The 19,542-nt window shown below is 45.3% G+C and overlaps 1 protein-coding gene across 1 annotated transcript in view; it reads right to left on the reverse strand.

Moving 5' to 3' along the window:
- The window catches only part of HGFAC (HGF activator), a 66,777-nt gene extending 48,090 nt beyond the window's left edge, over nucleotides 1-18,687 (reverse strand). Inside the window, exons 1-4 of the mRNA XM_045019020.1 lie at nucleotides 18,522-18,687; nucleotides 16,756-16,810; nucleotides 14,078-14,174; nucleotides 2,831-2,904 (exon numbers count right to left, since the gene is read on the reverse strand). Of these exons, the coding sequence (XP_044874955.1) occupies nucleotides 2,831-2,904; nucleotides 14,078-14,174; nucleotides 16,756-16,810; nucleotides 18,522-18,620 (325 nt within the window). The 5' untranslated portion in view covers nucleotides 18,621-18,687. The remainder of the gene's footprint in view (nucleotides 1-2,830; nucleotides 2,905-14,077; nucleotides 14,175-16,755; nucleotides 16,811-18,521) is intronic.
- Nucleotides 18,688-19,542: the final 855 nt, after the last annotated feature.

The raw sequence follows: 19,542 nt of genomic DNA on the forward strand, positions 1-19,542 counted from the left end.
ACGGAGCCGCAGCAGCCGGCAGCATCAAGCTTCTCTAACCCCACAGGAGAGAGCGGGGGATGGAGAAGAGCGGGCTGGGGCCCCTTTCGACCGTGGGCCCGGCGCCATTGTAAATCCAGTATTGCCTTTGGGTTTAACCCTACAAGGTACAGGGCACACTTAGGGTGACCAGATGTCCCGATTTTATAGGAGCAGTCCCGCTATTTGGGTCTTTTTCTTATATAGGCATCTATTACCCTCCAAATGTGTCCCAATTTTTCACACTTGCTATCTGGTCACCCTCGGCACACTGGCCCCTTTCCAGCACAATACTAGAGCCACCACTCAGCAATTTACTTAGGGCCACATTTGTAAAGGTGTTGAGGTGCCTGAAGATGCAAACTTGTGTCTAATAGGCAGGGGCGGCTCTAGGGATTTTGCCGCCCCAAGCACTGCAGGCAGGCTGCCTCTGGCGGTTTGCCTGTGAAGGGTCCTCTGGTCCCGCGGCTTTGGCGGACCTGCCGCAGGCTTGCCTGCGGGAGGTCCGCCGAAGCTGCGGGACCAGCAGACCCTCCACAGGCAAACCGCCAGAGGCAGCCTGCCTGCCGCCCCCGTGGCGCCAGCAGAGCGCCTCCCGCAGCTTGCCGCCCCAAGCACGCGCTTGGCATGCTGGGGCCTGGATCCACCCCTGCTAATAGGATTCTCAAAAGTACCTAGGTACCTAATTCCAATGAAATCAAGTGTTTTTGCAAAACAATTTTTTTTACTGTTTTTCTAGTTTATATAATGGTTGGAATTTCAGTTGGACCAGAACTCAGTCTTTAAGTCACCAGGAATTAATGGTGCAGAGAGTTTCACAAGATCTAGCCCCACATTAGTAAGCAACCAACTGGGCCCAAAATAACTTACACCTAAAAGAGTTTACCACAGACCTTTACTTCCTATTTTATGCCGACAATCAAAATTATGTGCATGCAGTACTATTGCTCTTTGCTATATGAAATCAGTGGGAAAATCCTGCCCATGTTGAGCTGACTACCCTCTTCATTGTTCTTAAGCTACTTCTGCAATGAATGCTGCTATTTACTCGTCCGCTTTGAAGCAGTCACTAAAGTAACATCTTGTTTTTTTCAAATGAATTCTTCATAAGACAATCTATTTTTGAAGCTCTGTTCTCTTTCTGTACATTATTGAGGAAGGAGTAGCTGATAGAGTATCTGTGTGTTTAGCATGAGGAAGAAAATATTTCCTTATTTGTTAAAAAAATGCAATTGTTTAAAAGAAATTACAAACAAAACAAAAAATAGAGACACAGCCAGAACTGTTTTATCATCTGAGAGATGTGGTGTAGGGAAACAGGAACAACCTACAAGTGCAACTCAACGAGGAGGAAGGATGGTCTAGTGGCTATAGCACTAGGGCAAGGGAGACGTGACTTCCAGTCTCTGCTCCACCACAAACTCCTCTGAGACCTTGTATAAGTCACTGAACCTCGGTTCCCCATAAATACACTAAGGATGTGATACTACTATAACAGGGGCCATACAAATACCATAAATAAAAAGATACCTCCCAAATGGTCACTTGTTTGTACAGAAGGCTAGTCCTGGGCACATAAATTAAAATAAGGAGATTCCTGTAAAAACAGAGCACAAGGCACTATTCCTTCCTTCAGAAATGGCTCCTACTGTGCCAGATGCCAATGGAATAACACAGATAGATTACAATGAAAAGGTTGCTTGATGCAGTTTACTTTGGCCACTGCTATTATTAGAAAGATTGTTTTAATTCCATAACTCACCAAATGAAACAGTTCCATTACATAAGCTCAGTGTGCAGTGCTAACAACCTCACAAATTCAGTGCTCCCATAGCACGACTACACTTAGGGCCTTAATTTGCCAGGACTACTCATGTGCCTTCTTTGTATGCCCAAATACCGCATGCAGGACTTGCTTTCCTCCTATCTGCTAAATCTTGGGTAGCTAAGAAAGGGAGGCAGGGGAAATGTTGAGCATGGAGCATGTGAAAGCCCAAAGGGAAATACGCTGTATTCTGCTATACAGCCTTTTGGCAGTCTAGCAGTTACATCACTTCCATACCTGGATATTCCTAAACATGCTGCTGCTCCCTCCAGACCTAGAGCTGGTGACTGATGCAGAATATGTTATATGGGAGTGAGTCCAGGATTCAGCCATATCCCTTCCCCAGAAAGATACTGTTTTGCATGCCTGGCAATATGAGATGAAGTTGGGCCTCACCTATAGTGAGTAGGATTTTCCCTATGCACAGGAATAGCACTGACATTTAACCAAAGAATGGGGCTCAGGCTTTAATTTCACGGCATGGGGTACTGAAAACATACATGGGAACAGAGTGCGCTAGGGTGATGGACAAATAACAGGTTTCACTTTCCAGCACTGATCCAGACTCCAGAAAAAAAGTTTAAATCCAACACTATTCTATGAATAGTTCATATTTTAGTATTTTTAAAATAGAGAAAGACCCAGATCCTCAGTTGCTGTAAATCAGTGTAGCTATACAGACATCAGTGTAGCTACACCAGCTGAAGATCTGGCCTCTAGTGTGCACACTGCACAAGAAATAACTTAATAAGTTCCTTATTCTGTGGAAATCTCATCCTTCCCCTACTTCCACTTCCCTGTCCAACTTTGATTGTGAGATCCCCAGAACAGGGGATTTACCTTTTACTTGTCTATAAAGCATCATGCACACTGGATGGATAGATAATAAATCACCATCTAATAATAATAACAACAAAATACTGGATATTGCAGGGCAATTGTGCTTTTCAGATGCTTGTTGCTGGTGTCATTAATTACTTGCCTTACCTACATGGTCTTTGGACGCAGAAGCACAATAACCCCACTTCCTGTCGCGATCATAGTTATGTGTGGTTGAACACCTGAAAGAATTAATAGTGTAGTTTAATGCAGCTTTGTAAACAACCCTGCACCATCCGAGACAAGAACATCCTTCAAAACCACTTAGTATAAACTATTAAGAGCTGATATTTTATTTATGTTAATTACAGCAGTAGTAAGGACAGTAATACTTAGGGGTGATCTGCAAAAGGCAATTAAACAGATGTGATTAATAAAGAAGACCTGAAAAAAATTGTTGTGGGTGTTTTAATTTTTCCCCCCTTAAAGTTGTTTTATTTTCTGCTTGCTTTTTACTGTGGAAACATTGAGAATGCCAAGTCTTGTCAGCCCTGGTTTTGCTGGAGGAATCACTGAGGGTCTTCAAGTTGAGCATTCTGACCTCTCTCACCTTAGTTGAAGGTTACATGATGCCAGAGTGGGGACAATTAGCATCTCTTCTGCCTGGCCTGCCATGTTCGGGGGTGGGACCGTGCCACAAAAACCACTTACCTCCCATCTATCACATGGAAGTGGTGATCCTCACAAAGACCCTCTATGCATGGCTCAAAGAAAGGGCAGGATCTGACCCCACAGAAAATGATGAATGACAAGTTTTTTTTAATAGGGTCTCATAGAAGGGTGCTCTGTCTGGTCAGCAGGCCTAGTGGCTAGGGTCTGCTGCCATAGTCTCTTTTCAGTCCAATGTGTCAGAGACCCCCTAAACAAGGTTCAGCAGGGTCAGCCTTCTTTTTGGTAGCTTCCCATTGTTGGGCTATGTTCCTTTCCCCAGGAGCATTGCTCAGCCGAGCCCGAGGGACAGAGCTTTCCTAGCCCAGTACTGCTTCAGCCTTGCCTCTAGTGAGGGGTTTGTAAACCCCATCATAGGTCTGAAGAATGAATTCGCTGACGAAGCTGCTCATGAGCACAGTACAGACTTAGGGCCACTGCAGGCTACCATAGTTAATTTACTTTATCATACCCAAAGGCACCTATATTAACTTCCTTCTTGTTGTTGCTCTATAAATTCCCATTACACATTTATCATCCTACTCTACCTTGTGAGATTATCCTTTTAAAAATTAATTAGCATCAATTTAATTCAAGCTCCTGGGGAAAAAACACTGGGGATAAAAAATATCTTTGTGACAGATACCATCCCCTCACCTCCCTTCACTTAAAGATAGGATATGAACAGATGTGGAACTGAGAGCTGAGACCTCCCCAACAAGTCCTCCAGCAAAACCAGGGAAATCCTGACTTGGCATTCCTGATATTACTAAGGTTTAAAAAAAAGACAAAAATAAATATCTAAAAAAACACATTAAGGCTGGCTTTATTCATCATAATTAAAATAGGGCCTAACTCACTTTTGCATCTTGAAAGTAACCTTTTTGAAGTTGTCCACAAAGGGACTTTTCTCTGCTTTCTATGGCAAATGTGCTTTATTTTCTGTTCCTTAAAGTATTTCCACTTTTTAGCCACCCAGACAGGAATAATTACAAATGAGGAACTAAGGGTGATTTCCAGATTCACCAACAGAATCTCAACTCTTTGCAACAGAAAGAGTCAAATGCTGCCTCCTTTACTTGAGTGCTTTTCACTTTCTAATGGATTTCAGCCTCTGTGAGGCAGGGAAGTATTATCCATATTTTACAGGCAGGGCATGAAGGCACAGCATAGATTAAGTCATTTATCCAAGGTCACACAGGAAGTTTGCAGCTGAGCTGAGAACTGAACTCAGGTCATCCACAGCCCAAACCAGACAAAGCACTGGCCCTTGTGCCCTTGGCCATCCTTTCTACCCTATTCTGATGTATCATAATAAATATTATCTGTAGAGGGAGTATCACTACAGAATAACAGCATGACAGTGGAGTGTTATAAAGAAAGGTGCTTTTCATACAATCAAAGGACTGGAAAGGACCTCAAGAGGTCATCTAGTTCAATGCCCTGCACTCATGGCAGGACTAAGTGTTATCTAGACCAGCATTTCTCAAACTGGAGTCCGCAAACCCCTGAGGGTCCCGAGGTACTTCAGAGGGTCTGTGGGCCCTGCTGATCAACTCCTCCCCACCCTTTCCCTCCCTCAACATCTTGTCCTCCCTCCCAGCGCCTACTTCACGCCGGGGAACAACTGAAGCAGGCGCTGGGAGAGAGGGCGAGGAGTGGGGACCCTGGGTCCGCACTGCTTCTGGAAGTGGCCAGCACGTCCCTGCGGCCTGGGGGGGGGGCAGGGAGTCTCCGTGCGCTGCCCCCAGCCCAAGCGCCGAGTCTGCAGCTCCCATTGGCTGGAGATATGGCCAATGGGAGCTGAGGGAGCAGCATCTGCGGGCAGGGGCAGCATGCAGAGACCCCCTGGCCTCATGCCTAGGAACCGCTGCCAGAGGGATGTGCCAGTCACTTTTGGGAGCTGCCTGAGGTAAGTGTCACCCCCCTTACCCCTTCCCACACCACAACCTCCTGCCCCAGCCCAGAGCCTGCACCCAAGCTCCCTCCCAGATCCCACACCCCTTCCCGCACCCAAACTCCCTCTGTCATCCCCTCCACACCCCTCACTCCTGCCCCAGCCCTAAGCCTGCTTCAGAACCCAAACTCCTCCCATTCCATCCCGCACCCAAACTCCCAGCCCCGAGCCCACACCCCACTCTCTCCTGCACCCAAACTCCCAGCCCAGAGCCCACACCCTGCATCCCCTCCAGCACCCAAACTCCCTCCCAGAGCCCACACCTGCTCCTGCACCCCAACCCCCTGCACCAGCCTGGTCAAAGTGAGTGAGGGTGGGAGAAAGTGAGTGACAGAGGGAGGGGGGATGGAGTGAGCCGTCGTGTGGCCTCGAGGAAGTGGGCAGAGCAAGGGCTGAGTGGGGGTGGTGGTTTGGGGTCCCCCAAAATTTTAAAATTAAAATGGGGGTCCTCGGTTTGCTAAAGTTTGAGAACCGCTTATCTAGACCATTCCTGGCAGGTATTTGACTAACCTGATCTTAAATAGCTCCAATTATGGAGATTCCACAACCTTCCTAGGCAATTTATTCCAGTGCTTAACTATTGTGACAGTTAGGAAGTTTTTCCTAATGTCCAACCTAAACCTCCCTTGCTGCAATTTAAGACCATTGCTTCTTGTCCTATCCTCTCAGGTTAAGAAGAACAATTCTTTTCCCTCCTCCTTGCAAAAACCTTTTATGTACTTGAAAACAGTTATTGTGTCCCCTCTCAGTCTTCTCTTTTCCAGACTAAACAAACCCAATTTTTTCCAATCTTCACTCATAGGTCATGGTTTCTAGATTGGGCCCAGACTAGGAAGGAGTGTAGTCTGTGAAAGAAGCTTTTTGGAACATCTCTGAGGATGAGTATCAGAGGGGTAGCCGTGTTAGTCTGGTTCTGTAGAAGCAGCAAAGAATCCTGTGGCACCTTATAGACTAACAGACGTTTTGCAGCATGAGCTTTCGTGGGTGAATACCCACTTCTTCAGATGCAAGTGGTGGAAATTTCCTGGGGCAGGTATATATAAGCAAGCAAGAAGCAAGCTAAAGATAACGAGGTTAGATCAATCAGGGTGGATGAGGCCCTGTTCTAGCAATTGAGGTGTGAAAACCAAGGGAGGAGAAACTGGTTCTGTAATTGGCAAGCCATTCACAGTCTTTGTTTAGTCCTGAGCTGATGGTGTCAAATTTGCAGATGAACTGGAGCTCAGCAGTTTCTCTTTGAAGTCTGGTCCTAAAGTTTTTTTGCTGTAGGATGGCCACCTTAAGATCTGCTATTTTGTGGCCAGGGAGGTTGAAGTGTTCTCCTACAGGTTTTTGTATATTGCCATTCCTAATGTCTGATTTGTGTCCATTTATCCTTTTCCTTAGAGACTGTCCAGTTTGGCCGATGTACATAGCAGAGGGGCATTGCTGGCATATGATGGCATATATTACATTGGTGGAAGTGCAGGTGAATGAACCGGTGATGTTGTGGCTGATCTGGTTTGATCCTGTGATGGTGTTGCTGGTGTAGATATGTGGGCAGAGTTGGCATCGAGGTTTGTTGCATGGATTGGTTCCTGAGCTAGAGTTACTATGGTGCGGTGTGCAGTTGCTGGTGAGAATATGCTTCAGGTTGGCAGGTTGTCTGTGGGCGAGAACTGGTCTGCCACCCAATGCCTGTTGTCATCATGACTAAACAAAGACTGTGAATGGCTTGCCAATTACAGAACCAGTTTCTCCTCCCTTGGTTTTCACACCTCAATTGCTAGAACAGGGCCTCATCCACCCTGATTGATCTAACCTCGTTATCTTTAGCTTGCTTCTTGCTTGCTTATATATACCTGCCCCAGGAAATTTCCACCACTTGCATCTGAAGAAGTGGGTATTCACCCACGAAAGCTCATGCTGCAAAACGTCTGTTAGTCTATAAGGTGCCACAGGATTCTTTGCTGCTTCTGAGGATGAGGTTTACCTGCATTCAGTTTCTTACGGTATTAGGCTTAGACTAGCATGTTTTGCTTTAGTTTTCTTGGTAACTTACTTTGTTCTGTCTGTTATTACTTGAAATCACTTAAATCCTACTTTTTATACTTAATAAAATCACTTTTGTTTAAACCCAGAGTAAGTGACTAATACCTGGGGGAGCAAACAGCTGTGCATATCTCTCTATCATTGTTATAGAGGGGGGACATTTTATGAGTTTACATACAGGGTAAAGCAAATTTATTTGGGGTTTGGATCCCATTGGGAACTGGGTGTTTGGATGCTGGAGATAGGTGACTTGCTGAACAGTTTTTGGTTAAAGCCTGCAGCTTTGGGGGCATGAACCAGACCTGGGTCTGTGTTGCAGTAGGCTAGCGTGTCTGGCTCAACAAGACAGGGTTCTGGAGTCCCAAGCTGGCAGTGGAAAATGGGCTCAGAGGTAATTCCAGCACATCAGTTGACAGTCCCAAGGAGGTCTCTGTAATGGAACCCGTCACAGACTCCTCTACCGACTTGAATGGGTTTTGGATCAGGCACTAATATATCAGCTTTTAAATAGCGAGATAAGGTGGGTGAGGTAATATTTATTGCCAACCAAGTCATAGGTGGTCATGCCTAATGGTGAAGAGAAGAGTTCAACCTACAGGTTAGAGCTGGGTCAAGTGTGGATGGAGTCCAGGAAATGAGTCAAGGATCAGTACCAGAGGGGCAGAAAGCCAAATGTCAGAGTGGGGGGAGGGGAAACCAGAGTTGTAAGCCAGAGATCAATGCTGGAGACATAGAAGCTGAATCCAGAACTGGAGGGTCAACTGGAGTCATAAGCCACAGGGTGGGTCAAAACCAGAAGTCTGAGGTAGAGGGAAACAGGAGCTGGAGCAGAGCAGAAGGGCTGGAAGCAGTCTGGAGCAGGGCTAGAACAAGGGCTGGAGCAAGCAGGAGCAGGGCTGGAACAAGGGCAAGCATAGCTGCAGGTGTGGTGCATGTTGAGCAACTAGTGAACTACAGTGGGGGCTTGGTCTGCTCCCTGACAATATCTTTTATTGGACCAACTTCTGTTGGTGAAAGAAACAAGCTTTCAAGCTACTCAGAGCTCTTCTTCAGATCTGGGAAAGGTATTCAGAGGATATTTCTACACTGCAATGTAAAACCCTGGGTTCGAACTCAGGCTCAAACATAATCCCCCTTCTGTCTACACACAAATCACGCTAACCTAGGACTCAGACCCAGTGTTCTAGGAGACCATAGGGGTGGAGGATCCGAGTGTGAGTCAAGCCAGGACCCAAGGTTAAAGCCTTATTGCTTTGCAGTGTAGTTACAGCCCCATTGGATTCATGCTATGGGAGTCTGCCAAAAGTATTCCACAACCCCACCAGCTGACTTTCTTTGTCATCTAGACAGTCGTGTTTGGTGGACAGTCAAGTTTTCCCACATTGCTCCAGGAACAAAAGGGCTAGAGCAGCCACGTTTTGTGAGTGTGCTAGGAAGTCTGGGATATGGGTGGTTTGACTTATGCCCTCATAATGCAGTATAGATGCTGGTGCCCCAGGCTGGGACCCATGGTCCAACAATTCCTAACCTGGGATTACAAATGAGTGTAAACTCTCAAGCACTAGGTAAACAAACCCAGGGTCTGCTAACTCGAGTTCAACTGACCCTGGGCTTACATTGCAGTGTAGACATCCCAGAGAGTCACAAGGTGGAACAGATTGTTAAACCAATAAGTTAACACATGTTACAAGAGACCATTCAAGGTGAAGTGGACATTAACACCTCTACAGTCACAGGACAACGGAGGGATAGTGAGCTACAGACTGTAAATTCAGTGTCTTTACTGAGTTAATGATTTTTAGTGTCTAGCAATGTCCTGGGACCAAAACGGCCACAACAACACTTCAAAGAGGTATTAAATAGGAAAGCCCTCAGGTTAAGCAATGTATCTAGAAAGCTTTAAATCAGCAGAACAATGTGCTGCTATCCAACCTGTTTTAGTCTGTCAAGTGCTATATAAAAGGCCAGGTTGTGCCAAACTGCTGAGCAGGGGCCAGCCATAATGACAGTCCCTGATAATGTCCCTTCCAGTATAAGCCACCTCAAAAAGAGCAGGCAGAAAGTGAAGTCTTATCTGCTCACCAGTCAGCAGAATCATCTTAAGTCCATTATCATAGATGACTCCTGTGCAGCACAGACCCATACGCACATAAGCTAACAAAAACAATGCACAAGGCAGCTCTCTCTTTGTTATGCAGTGCTAGTTTTCTGGCATCAAGATCTCTGAAGACATGTCAGGTTGCTTTTAGCTTATGAGCGAAGAGCATATGTTCGCTAGAAAGGTCAGAGATAAAGATGAAACAGATATGACTTGTCAAAATCAGGCAGCTACAACTACCTCCTCTCTTATCTGCCAACTTGTAAACTGTATTTGAAAACAGGAAGCACAAATGAAAGCCACCCAAGGTCAGCTCTCAAGTGTGCTCCAACCCTGGATCCCACACACTGGCTCTTTTTCAATTTCTACGGCATAGTTAGTTAAAGATATATATGGAGGATTTCAGGGATAGTTAAGAATCCTCCTCAACATGAAATAAACTGAAATGGGCCTAAAGATCAATCTGTAGTGTGTTGGCTCATTTAGATTGCAGGTTTCAAGAAAGAAAATTGCTCACATTATATTGAATTAAGATACTCTTGAAATATTGTTTCACTGGTGCCTTTCTCATCAGCTATTTACCTGTGGATAATCAGAAGTGACCTCCTAGCTTGAATTACCTAGTTTAAATGAGAGACAAGATGGGAGAGGTAATATCTTTTATTGGACCAACTTTTGTTGATGAGAGAGACAAGCTTTTTTGAGCTACACAGAGCTCTTCCTCAGGTCTGGAAAAAGTAATCAGAGCGTCACAGCTAGATATAAGACCGAACAGATAGTGTGGTACAAGGAGCTAGCACATATTCTAAGGGACAATTCAAGTTGAAGTGGCCCATTAACATCTCTGCAGTTATATGACAAAAAGGGGGGCTAGTGGGTTACAAACTGTTGTAATAAGCCATAAATCCAGTGTCTTTTTGCTAGACACTAAAAATCATGGTCTTAAGAGTTATGAATTTAAGCTCCCAGGGTCATCTTTTGAAAGTGTTATGCAGGTTTCCTTTGAGGATGAGGACGGATAGGTCAGATATAGAGTGATCACAGGTGATAGGGTGTTCTTATCTTTTATCATTTTCCTGTGTAAGTTCATTCGAGAGCGTAGTGATTGTCTGGTTTCACCCACATAGTTGTTATTGGGACATTTAGTCACTGAGTGAGGTACACCACATGTTGTGATAAGCATTTGTAACACCCATGGATCTTGAAAGGTGTGTTGTGGCAGGTGTTGATCATTGGCGCAGAGGAGGTATTTCGGCAGGTTTTGCATCTGTGGTTCTGACAGGATCTGGTGCCGCTTTGAATTGGTGTGTCCTGGTCTGTGGGGAGCTTGCTTCGATGATGAGTTTAGAAAGGTTGGGCGGGGGGTTGTTTCAGGAATGATTTCTTGCAAGATGGGGTCCCCATCAAATATGGGTTGTAGTTGTGTGATGATTCCCAGTATGGGTTCCAGAGTGAGGTGGTAGACGACAACAAGGGGTGTGCGGCCAGAGGGAGTTTTATTTATGTATTGAAGCAAGTTCTCTCAAGGTATTTTGGTGGCCCATTCCATGATGCAATCTACTTTTCTGGTGGAGTGTTCTTGTTTGGTGAAGGTGGTTTTAAGTGTGTTAAGGTGTATATCCCAAACTTTATCTTGGGAGCTTATTATGTGGTATCAGAGCCCCTGCCTGTAGATAACAGATTTATTGGTATCTTTGGGATGGTTACTGGATCTATGAAGGTAGGTGTGGTGATTCATGGGTTTCTTGTACAGTCATTAGTAAGGTTCCATTATTTAAGCTGATTGTGGTATCCAAGAAGTTGATGCTGGTGCAGGAACATTCCAGAGAGAGTTTAATGGACAGGGAGTGGGTGTTAAAATTGTGGTGGAAATCTGTGAGGGAGTTTAAGTTGTCTGTCCAGAGGCTGAAAATATCATCAATGTATCTCAGGTATATCATTGGTTTCATGGTGCATTTCTCTCTGGAACACTCCCACACTAGCCTCAACTTCCTGAACATCACAATCAGCTTCAACAATGGATAGCTTGTCTCTCTCACCAACAGAAGTTAGTCCAATTAAATATATTACCCACCCACTTTGTCTAATATCCTGGGACCGACACAGTTACAACAACACTAGTTTAAATGAGTCCACATGAGACTGTCCTATGGTGCCTACACTACACTAGCACTTTACACCCACAATAGATATGCAGTCAAAGAAACACTTATGTCAATCATGAAAAAAGGCACTTGTCCAAAATAAAATCTAAGGGCTAGAACCTGCCTTCTACTGTGTATCTATTCACAAACACATTCTGTAACATTATCACATTTACCTACACCCTTAAAACTGCCACTTACGAATCATCTATAGGCAAAAAGATGGTCATACCCCTGTACTTCCTAGTCCACTCCCTATTTTGTCTTCTTATACCCACTTCTTGTGTCTGGTAATAAACTAAGGCCATGTCTACACTACAGCCCTTACAACAGCACAGCTGTGCAACTGCAAGTTCTCCAGTGTAGCCGCTCTACACCATCAGGGGAGAGCTCTCCTGCTGGCATAATTAACCCACCCCCAACGAGTGGCGGTAGCTATGACACCCAGAGGCACTTTCCCACCAACATAGCGCTGTCCATACCAGTGCTTTTGCCGGTGAAACTTTTGTCTGTTGCTGACAAAAGTGCTAGTGTAGACAAAGCCTGAGGTTGTCTGCTTCTCTGTGCCTAACACAATGGGGTCCCTCTCTGACTGGGGCCCTCCAAACACTACTGTAACACAAATAATAGTGAATATTTATAACAATTCCCACATTCAGGGAAGGATAGAATTTGACCATGACTCTTTGAAAAAGTTTTTGAGTTTTTAAAAAAATAAGTGAATCTGAAATAATAATAAAAATAAATATTCTGAAGGATAGCTGTAGTCTGCCTACAACTGCACCGTCCATAATGAGCTTGGTACCAGTCTCACTAGAGTTTAAGTACAGACAGGAAAAGGGATTTCATCTAAAAACTTGATTGGTTTTCCTGTAGTAAACTTTTGAGTTGTTACCCACAAAAAACTTGATTGCTTCTTCAGCAGGGAGGTCAGTCCTAGTGCATTGATTATATATGTTTATATTCCATCTTTTATTCAGTCCAGAGAGTTAATAGTAGAGGGGTCTGTATCTATTGGGTTTCTGGGAAACTGGGCAGGCGGAAGCCCGCCCAATGCTAAAGGATCCCCGCCCCCAGCCTAAAGGGAGGATCTACAGGACCTCAGAAACCCACTAATTTCAGGGGACAACTAATAAAAGAACAGGGACAGGAGTGCGGTCAAAGGGTCATAAGAAGGGAGCCTGATGGGGACACCGAGCAGAGAACCCCAGACAGCGCCCACTGCTCCTCGAAGGCGTCAAGGGAGCCAGTGGATGCCACCCAGAGGAACTCCGCCCGGATACGTGAACGGACTAAGGACCGGAAACAAGCCCCACAGTCACAGGAGTCTCCATTGGCCAACCGCCTCTCCCTGGTCACATAGATGGCCATTTTAGCCAGGGTGAGGAGGAGGTTGACCAGGAGGTCCCGTGACTTTGTGGGGCGCTCCTGGCCTGAGGGGTTTAAAGCAGCTCTAAAGAAGAGGACTGCAGCTCTAAAAGCTGGGCTGATTGGGGAAGCAGCCGCAGTTGGGCCACACCCCAATCAGGCCACAGCTGGCCTGTATAAAAAGGCTGTGAGCCAGGAGCCCAAACAGTTTCCCTCTGCCTGTAGAGGCAGAAGGGCTGGATGCAGGGAGCTAGAGACAGGGTACCTGAATGGAACAGGGCTGGGGAAAGGCAGAGGAGCTGGGGAGCTCCAGCCTGGAAAGCCCCAGGCTGCGGCCTAGCATAAGGTCAACGGGTACTGGGGGTTGCAGAGGGCAGCCCGGGGGTAGGCCAAGGCAGCAGGTCCAAACCCAACCTTGCCAGTGATGAGTAGGCTGATACTGCAGTCTGCCCCAGGGTGTGGGGCTAGATGATGACTGGCAGTAGCCTTATACTGAGGTGAAGTGGGACTAGTGAGTGGGGGTTTCCCCGGGAGGGAAGACCCTGAGAGAAAGGGGTTACTGCTTGGGGGCAGCGCCCCAGCTAACAGGTCACTGGAGTCCTGGGAGGGACACGGGGCCAGAGTGCAGGCGGATCACCAAGAGGCTGCAGAGGACATTCCTGAGCTGGAATGAGCTAATTCCCGGAAGTCACCAGCAGGAGGCGCTGCAGGGATGAGTCCGTTCGTCTACAGGTCATATTCTCCACTTATACCGCACAAGGAATTGCCAATGATCTGAACTGGAATTCCCATATATGAATCAAGGAAAGAGTATGTATGACCCATGGTGAATAATTCTTCTGCATTCTTTTTGTGTGATGACGCATAATTCTTCTGCACTACTTTTGTGCATTCTTTGTGCCTTAAGACACTGGCATTGCCCCATCTCTTTCTGTATACAGGGCCTGAGCCAATGCTCACTGACATCTGTGGGAGTCTTTCTTTTGACTTCAATGGGTGTTGGATTGGGCCCATAAAGATTTATGGTAAAAACAAGACTAATGATCAGATACCCTACTCATTTTAATTTAAAATAAAGCATTGAATATTTCTTTGCAAAGCTGACTTACCATTTCTTTTGAGAAAATAGATTTGATATACATGTGTGGTACATCCTTCCACCATATCGAAAGGGAAATGTACATAGCTGTTCATCCTCTGTAAACACTGAAATACAAGAGTAAAATGTTCCATGCAGTCACACACTGACATGCAGCTCGTTCCTTACACAAAAGTAATGCTAATTTAAAGGAAAGGAATCTTCAGGTATCTTAATAGGATGGTGCATCCTGTTTCTTGTGAACTCTAGTATAGTAAGAGGAAAAGGAAATCTTACTTAGAGTACACTGGATCTGCAGGCACAACAACTAAAGCAACATTATTTAAGTAGTCAGTGGTAGAATAACAATTTCAGATAATTTCAGCTCATGAATATATGGCAATTTCCGGTACAGCCAGGCATAATAATAATTATTAATAATAATACATTCATATTATTAATGTGATATCTGAAATACAGTAACTCCTCACTCAAAGTCGTCCTGGTTAACACTGTCTTGTTGTTACGTTGCTGATCAATTAGGGAACATGCTCATTTAAAGTTGTGCAATGCTCCCTTCTAACGTCATTTGGCAGCTCTGCCTGCTTTGTCCACTGCTTGCAGGAAGAGCAGCCCGGTGCAGCTAGCTGGTGGGGGCTGTAACCAGGGTGGACCGGCGGCCTCCCTATCAGCTCCCCACTCCCCTAAGTTCCCTGTGCTGCAGCCGCCCAGCAGGCTATCAATTGCCAGGCAGTTCAGCTGTCCCTTCCCCCCACTGCCATGTGCTGCCCCTGCCTTGGAGCTGCTCCCAGAGATTCCTGCTTGCTGTGCAGGGGGGGAAAGGGGGAGCTAATGTCAGGGTGTCCCCCTCCCCCCTGCTACTGCACCCCGCTTACCCCTTCTCCATATAGAGCAGGGAGGGGACACGGACGGAGAGAGACATAGAGAGCTTGGGGCAGCAGCTGCTGTCTCAACTTCCTGATCCACTTAAAAAGACAATGCACTTAAGAGTGGGTCAGCTTACTTAAAGGGGCAGTGTGCATCTCTCTCTCTCTCTCTCCCACACACAAGCTGTGTGTTTGTCTCTGTCTGCTATGCTGTCTCCCCTCCCTCATGTTCGTGCTGCCCTGTGTGAGAGGCTACATTAACAACGTGTTAACCCTTAAGGGCTCAGCCAAGTGCTAGTTCATCACATAGCAGCAAGGCATTCCCTGGGAAATATCCCTCCCTCTTCCACCCTCTAACTTCACCACCTCAACCAAGCGTCACAATCATCATAGCTGTGAATAGTATTAAATTGTTCGTTTAAAACATATACTGTGTGTATATCTATATAATATATAGTTTTTTGTCTGGTGAAAAAAATTTCCTTGGAACCTAACCCCCCCATTTACATTAATTCTTATGGGGAAATTGGATTCGCTTAACATCATTTTGCTTAAAGTCGCATTTTTCAGCAACATAACTACAACATTAAGCAAGGAGTTACTGTAGTATTCACTGGGCCTCTATACCGCATAATAACATCCATTTAAAGTAAAGTGTCAGCCTGTAAAACAATCAAATAGACAAAAATGGCCAAAGGGATAGGAGGGTTGTAAAGGGTGGAAGAAGATACTTAATATGGGGACAAGTGAAGAAAAATGGACTGAGATAGATATCTAGAAGCAATGAGTCTACACCCACCGCCTCAGTAGTACAGTTGCCTAAGAAGGATCATGGGATCCCTATAAGGCAGGTAAGGCTAGATAAGGCCCTCCTACTTTTTACCGGCCATAAGGGCAAGTGATGGGGGAGAGGGGTGGAGAGGAGTGAGCGGGGGAGGGGTCTTGGGGGAAAGAGGCGGCACGGGGCCAGGGCCTTGAGGGGAAGTGGTGGTGCGAGGGCTCAGGAAGAAGGGGCAGCATGGGGGCAAAGCCTTGGAGGAGGGGATGGTGTGAGGGTGGGGCCATGGTTCAGAGAGCTTCCACCAACTCCTGGGCAAGATCCACAAAGGGATTTGGACACCTCGCTGTCACTTGAGGTGCTAAAATTCAAAATTTACATATGCAAACCCTCCCCCCTCAATTGCCACCTAACACTGTAGGTGCCTAAAGTCCTAGGGACCTGGATTTCCACAGGTAAAGTCCCTTAGGCGCTTACAAATCTGCCACTGGGCAGGTGCACAGCCACTTCAGTCTAAATGCCTGCATGTAGCTCACACGTAAGCCCCAGCGTGATCCTCGGACCAGGTGTTCTGCCTATCTTACCTGTGGGGCCGGATCTGATAGGTGTTCTCAGAAGCTGCCTACCAGATTGGGTCTGGCACATAACACCCCAGAGGAAGAGGTAGCGCTGTCTCCCCAGCACCTTTATATCTTTTAGCCAGTGGCTAGAGCACTCAGTCATGATGTGGGAGACCCAGGTCAATTCTCTGCTCTGCCTGATGTGAAGAAGGGATTTGAACTTGGCTTTTCCCCACCCAGGAGGGTGCCCTAGCCACTGCACTATAGGATATTCTGAGGCAGGTGTCTCAATATTTCCTGTTAGAGCTGCTCCACTGTGTATACATAATTAAATATGGACTGGGGCTCATCTTTCTGTTCCTCCGCCACTGTCTTTAAGAGTTCACGCTCAAACAAAAAAGAGGCTTCTTATAGGGTTGCATAGCATAGATACAGGTAGACAGTTTGTTATTATTACTGATGCCTATTAGAATTGCTTTGGTACCTCTGTGGTGAAAGATTTCATGTACTGGGCCTCTTCTTTGCGTAGACCCACGGTTCTACAAATAAAAATAATGCAGATTGAAAATACATAAATCCATTACATGAAACATTCTGTGAGGATGAAACATACATTCAGAGGAGTCCCAAAACATTTGTTATGTAGCACTGCTACAAGAATCCTATGATTTGTATGTGGTTCTGGCTAGGGCACAGTCTTGTGAAAGAGAATAAATAAACATTAGCTGATGGAAGGTCGTGGCTTATCCAGGAAAAGCCAAACATGGTACAAGAATGCAGAAGACAAGCTTCATTATATCTCTCTGTTATCTAGGGACATATGTTCCTATTTCTTTTGGTGGGGAGCACGTCTTTCAAAGCTAGTTCACAACTATGAATAATGCCCCAACCTTTTGACCTTTCACATCATTTAGCAGTGTTAGCATGTGCTGAGTTATAAGCAATCTCTATTTGGGCTCACTGATCAGGAAATGAACACCGATAAAACTAAATATGTTAATTCTAATCAGCCACAAGAAATAAGAAATTATAGTAGGACATATAAAGTGCCACCACCACCAAAGGCACTCAGGACAACAAACAACAATAAAGCCGTGATTAAAATACAGTATCCATATAATATAAATTCAATATCAGTCAAGGGAACTGGCACATAAGGAAGGGGGAGAAATAGAAGGAAGTTAATAAAGAAGGAACCAAGCACGATTCTTCTAAAAAAGCAGCTTGAGATGTTTATTACTACAGGGAAAAGCTTAGATGGATGCAAGGAAGAAACAAGTTCCACACTCTGGAGCCTACAACAGCTCCATCACCTCCCAACCTAAGGCCTGATTCAACACCCAGTGGCTCAATCAGGATTGAGGCCCTTTGTGCTAGGCACTGTAGAAACACATAGAAAGAGACATTCCCTGGCCTGGAATGCTTACAGTCCAAGAGAAGATGCAACTAGAACATGTAATACACTGTTGAAAGGTGTGGGGGGAGGACACCAGCAACAGAGGTGAGAACAGGTGGTTACCTAGGCTAGCTATGTGCAGTTAGATGGCTGAGCCAATTCTTTAAAAATATATAGACACAAATATTAGCATTATCATTAATCCCTAATGGCCCCACCCCTAACCACTACTGGTTTGAGCCCGGATCCAGAGCACTTATGTATGTGCTGCTTAATTTTAAGCATAGAAGCACTGAAAGTTCAGCACATGCATAAGTGCTTTGCTGTATCAGGACCTGCGCCAGGAGAAAGCTTAGTAGCCTGAGCACCAAGTGTGAAATACCTACATTCCAGTAGATGCACATGTTCAGATCCCAACAGGGCAATCTAGAGGTAAAGATCCATGAAGTTTGATGCACGGGGTGGGTCTTATAGATGAAACCTTATAACTTGTGCTCCTGTCTGCTCAGCAAGAGCATTACAGATCCCTGGCATTTGTGTGCTCCTCCCTTGATAATTGGGCAGTGTATTACATGCTGGGGTTGCTGTTGTCCACCCTACTGGTAGGTGAAAGGACTCTTATATGCATAGCCATTGTAGTATTATTAGCATGACATGATACCTGATTTTCCACAAAATTATCAGATAAATTATCCACGAAGAAAGATTTTGTCAGCTAACTTGCTTTGTGTAATTCAGCCTGCCGTCCAGCTCTACCCAATCAACCCAAGTATAAGTATCTGGCGCCTGTCGTTTCATGTCCAGCTTTTGGTGCACTGACCAGCCATTCCAAATCACAAGAAAATCACACTTACCGTCCCTGTACAGTCACTGCTAAAAGTCAAAGCCAGGATGACAACAATGAAAGGACTGCAGGCTTTCATCTTCATTTTCCTTTCCAAAAAGCCCTGCATACAGCCGTAGGGCTGGGCAGTTCTGCTGCTCAGGGGTCTGAAGCTGGCGGATAAATCAGCTACAGGCTTTCGCAAGAGATTTGGATATACCAAAATCTCCCAGTGGTTCACTTGACTTTAGAGTATTTTAACTTGTTAAGTAATCAGAGCTCTTATCAGTGTTAATCATTAACTTCTTTGTGGGCTGATGTGAATGCAGTTTTTGGAGCTATTTTATTAAAACCACAGGGACTGAATAGCTTTCAAAGGGCCCTGTGTGGAGATAAGTGCCCTCCACTTGCCCTGAACTCAGCGGGTATGAAATGTACTCAGCACATCCACAGGATCCAGCTTGATGTTACTTGTACTCAGAAAGCTATTTGCAACAGGAGCACTTCTTCTCTCTTTTCCTTTGATATGTAATTATAAACATGATACAGTAATTATGAAGAGCTCCAAACAAGCCACTCAGGAAACGATGCTATGTGGCAAAACATGGAACAGATCAATGCCAATATCAGACAAACACAAGAATTACTCATTAACAGATGGTTACCTGGCCAGCAGTTACTTATAAGAATGCTGGAGCAGTGAGCTAGGAAAAAATAAAAGAGAAAGAAAATGCACAGTACTCTGATGAAACAGAAACAATAAACCCATTCTACAGGAAGGTATGGTCTACACTTAAAGTTTTATCGGCATAGCTAAGTCAGTTAAGGGTTTCATTTTTACCAACATACCTCCCGCCAATGAAGCGCTGTCCACACCCGTGCTTTTCGTCGTTAAAACTTTTGTCATTCAGGAGGCTGTTTTTTCACACTCCTGAGTGACAAAAGTTCTAACAATGAAAGTGTCAGTGTAGACAGAGCCCTAGTGTGAACACACTTATATCAGTATAACTATGCTTATAAGTGGGGGACTTGGCATAAACTATACCAGTGAA

The sequence above is a fragment of the Mauremys mutica genome, chromosome 5 (genome assembly GCF_020497125.1).
Source record: "Mauremys mutica isolate MM-2020 ecotype Southern chromosome 5, ASM2049712v1, whole genome shotgun sequence".
Lineage (NCBI taxonomy): Eukaryota > Metazoa > Chordata > Testudines > Geoemydidae > Mauremys > Mauremys mutica.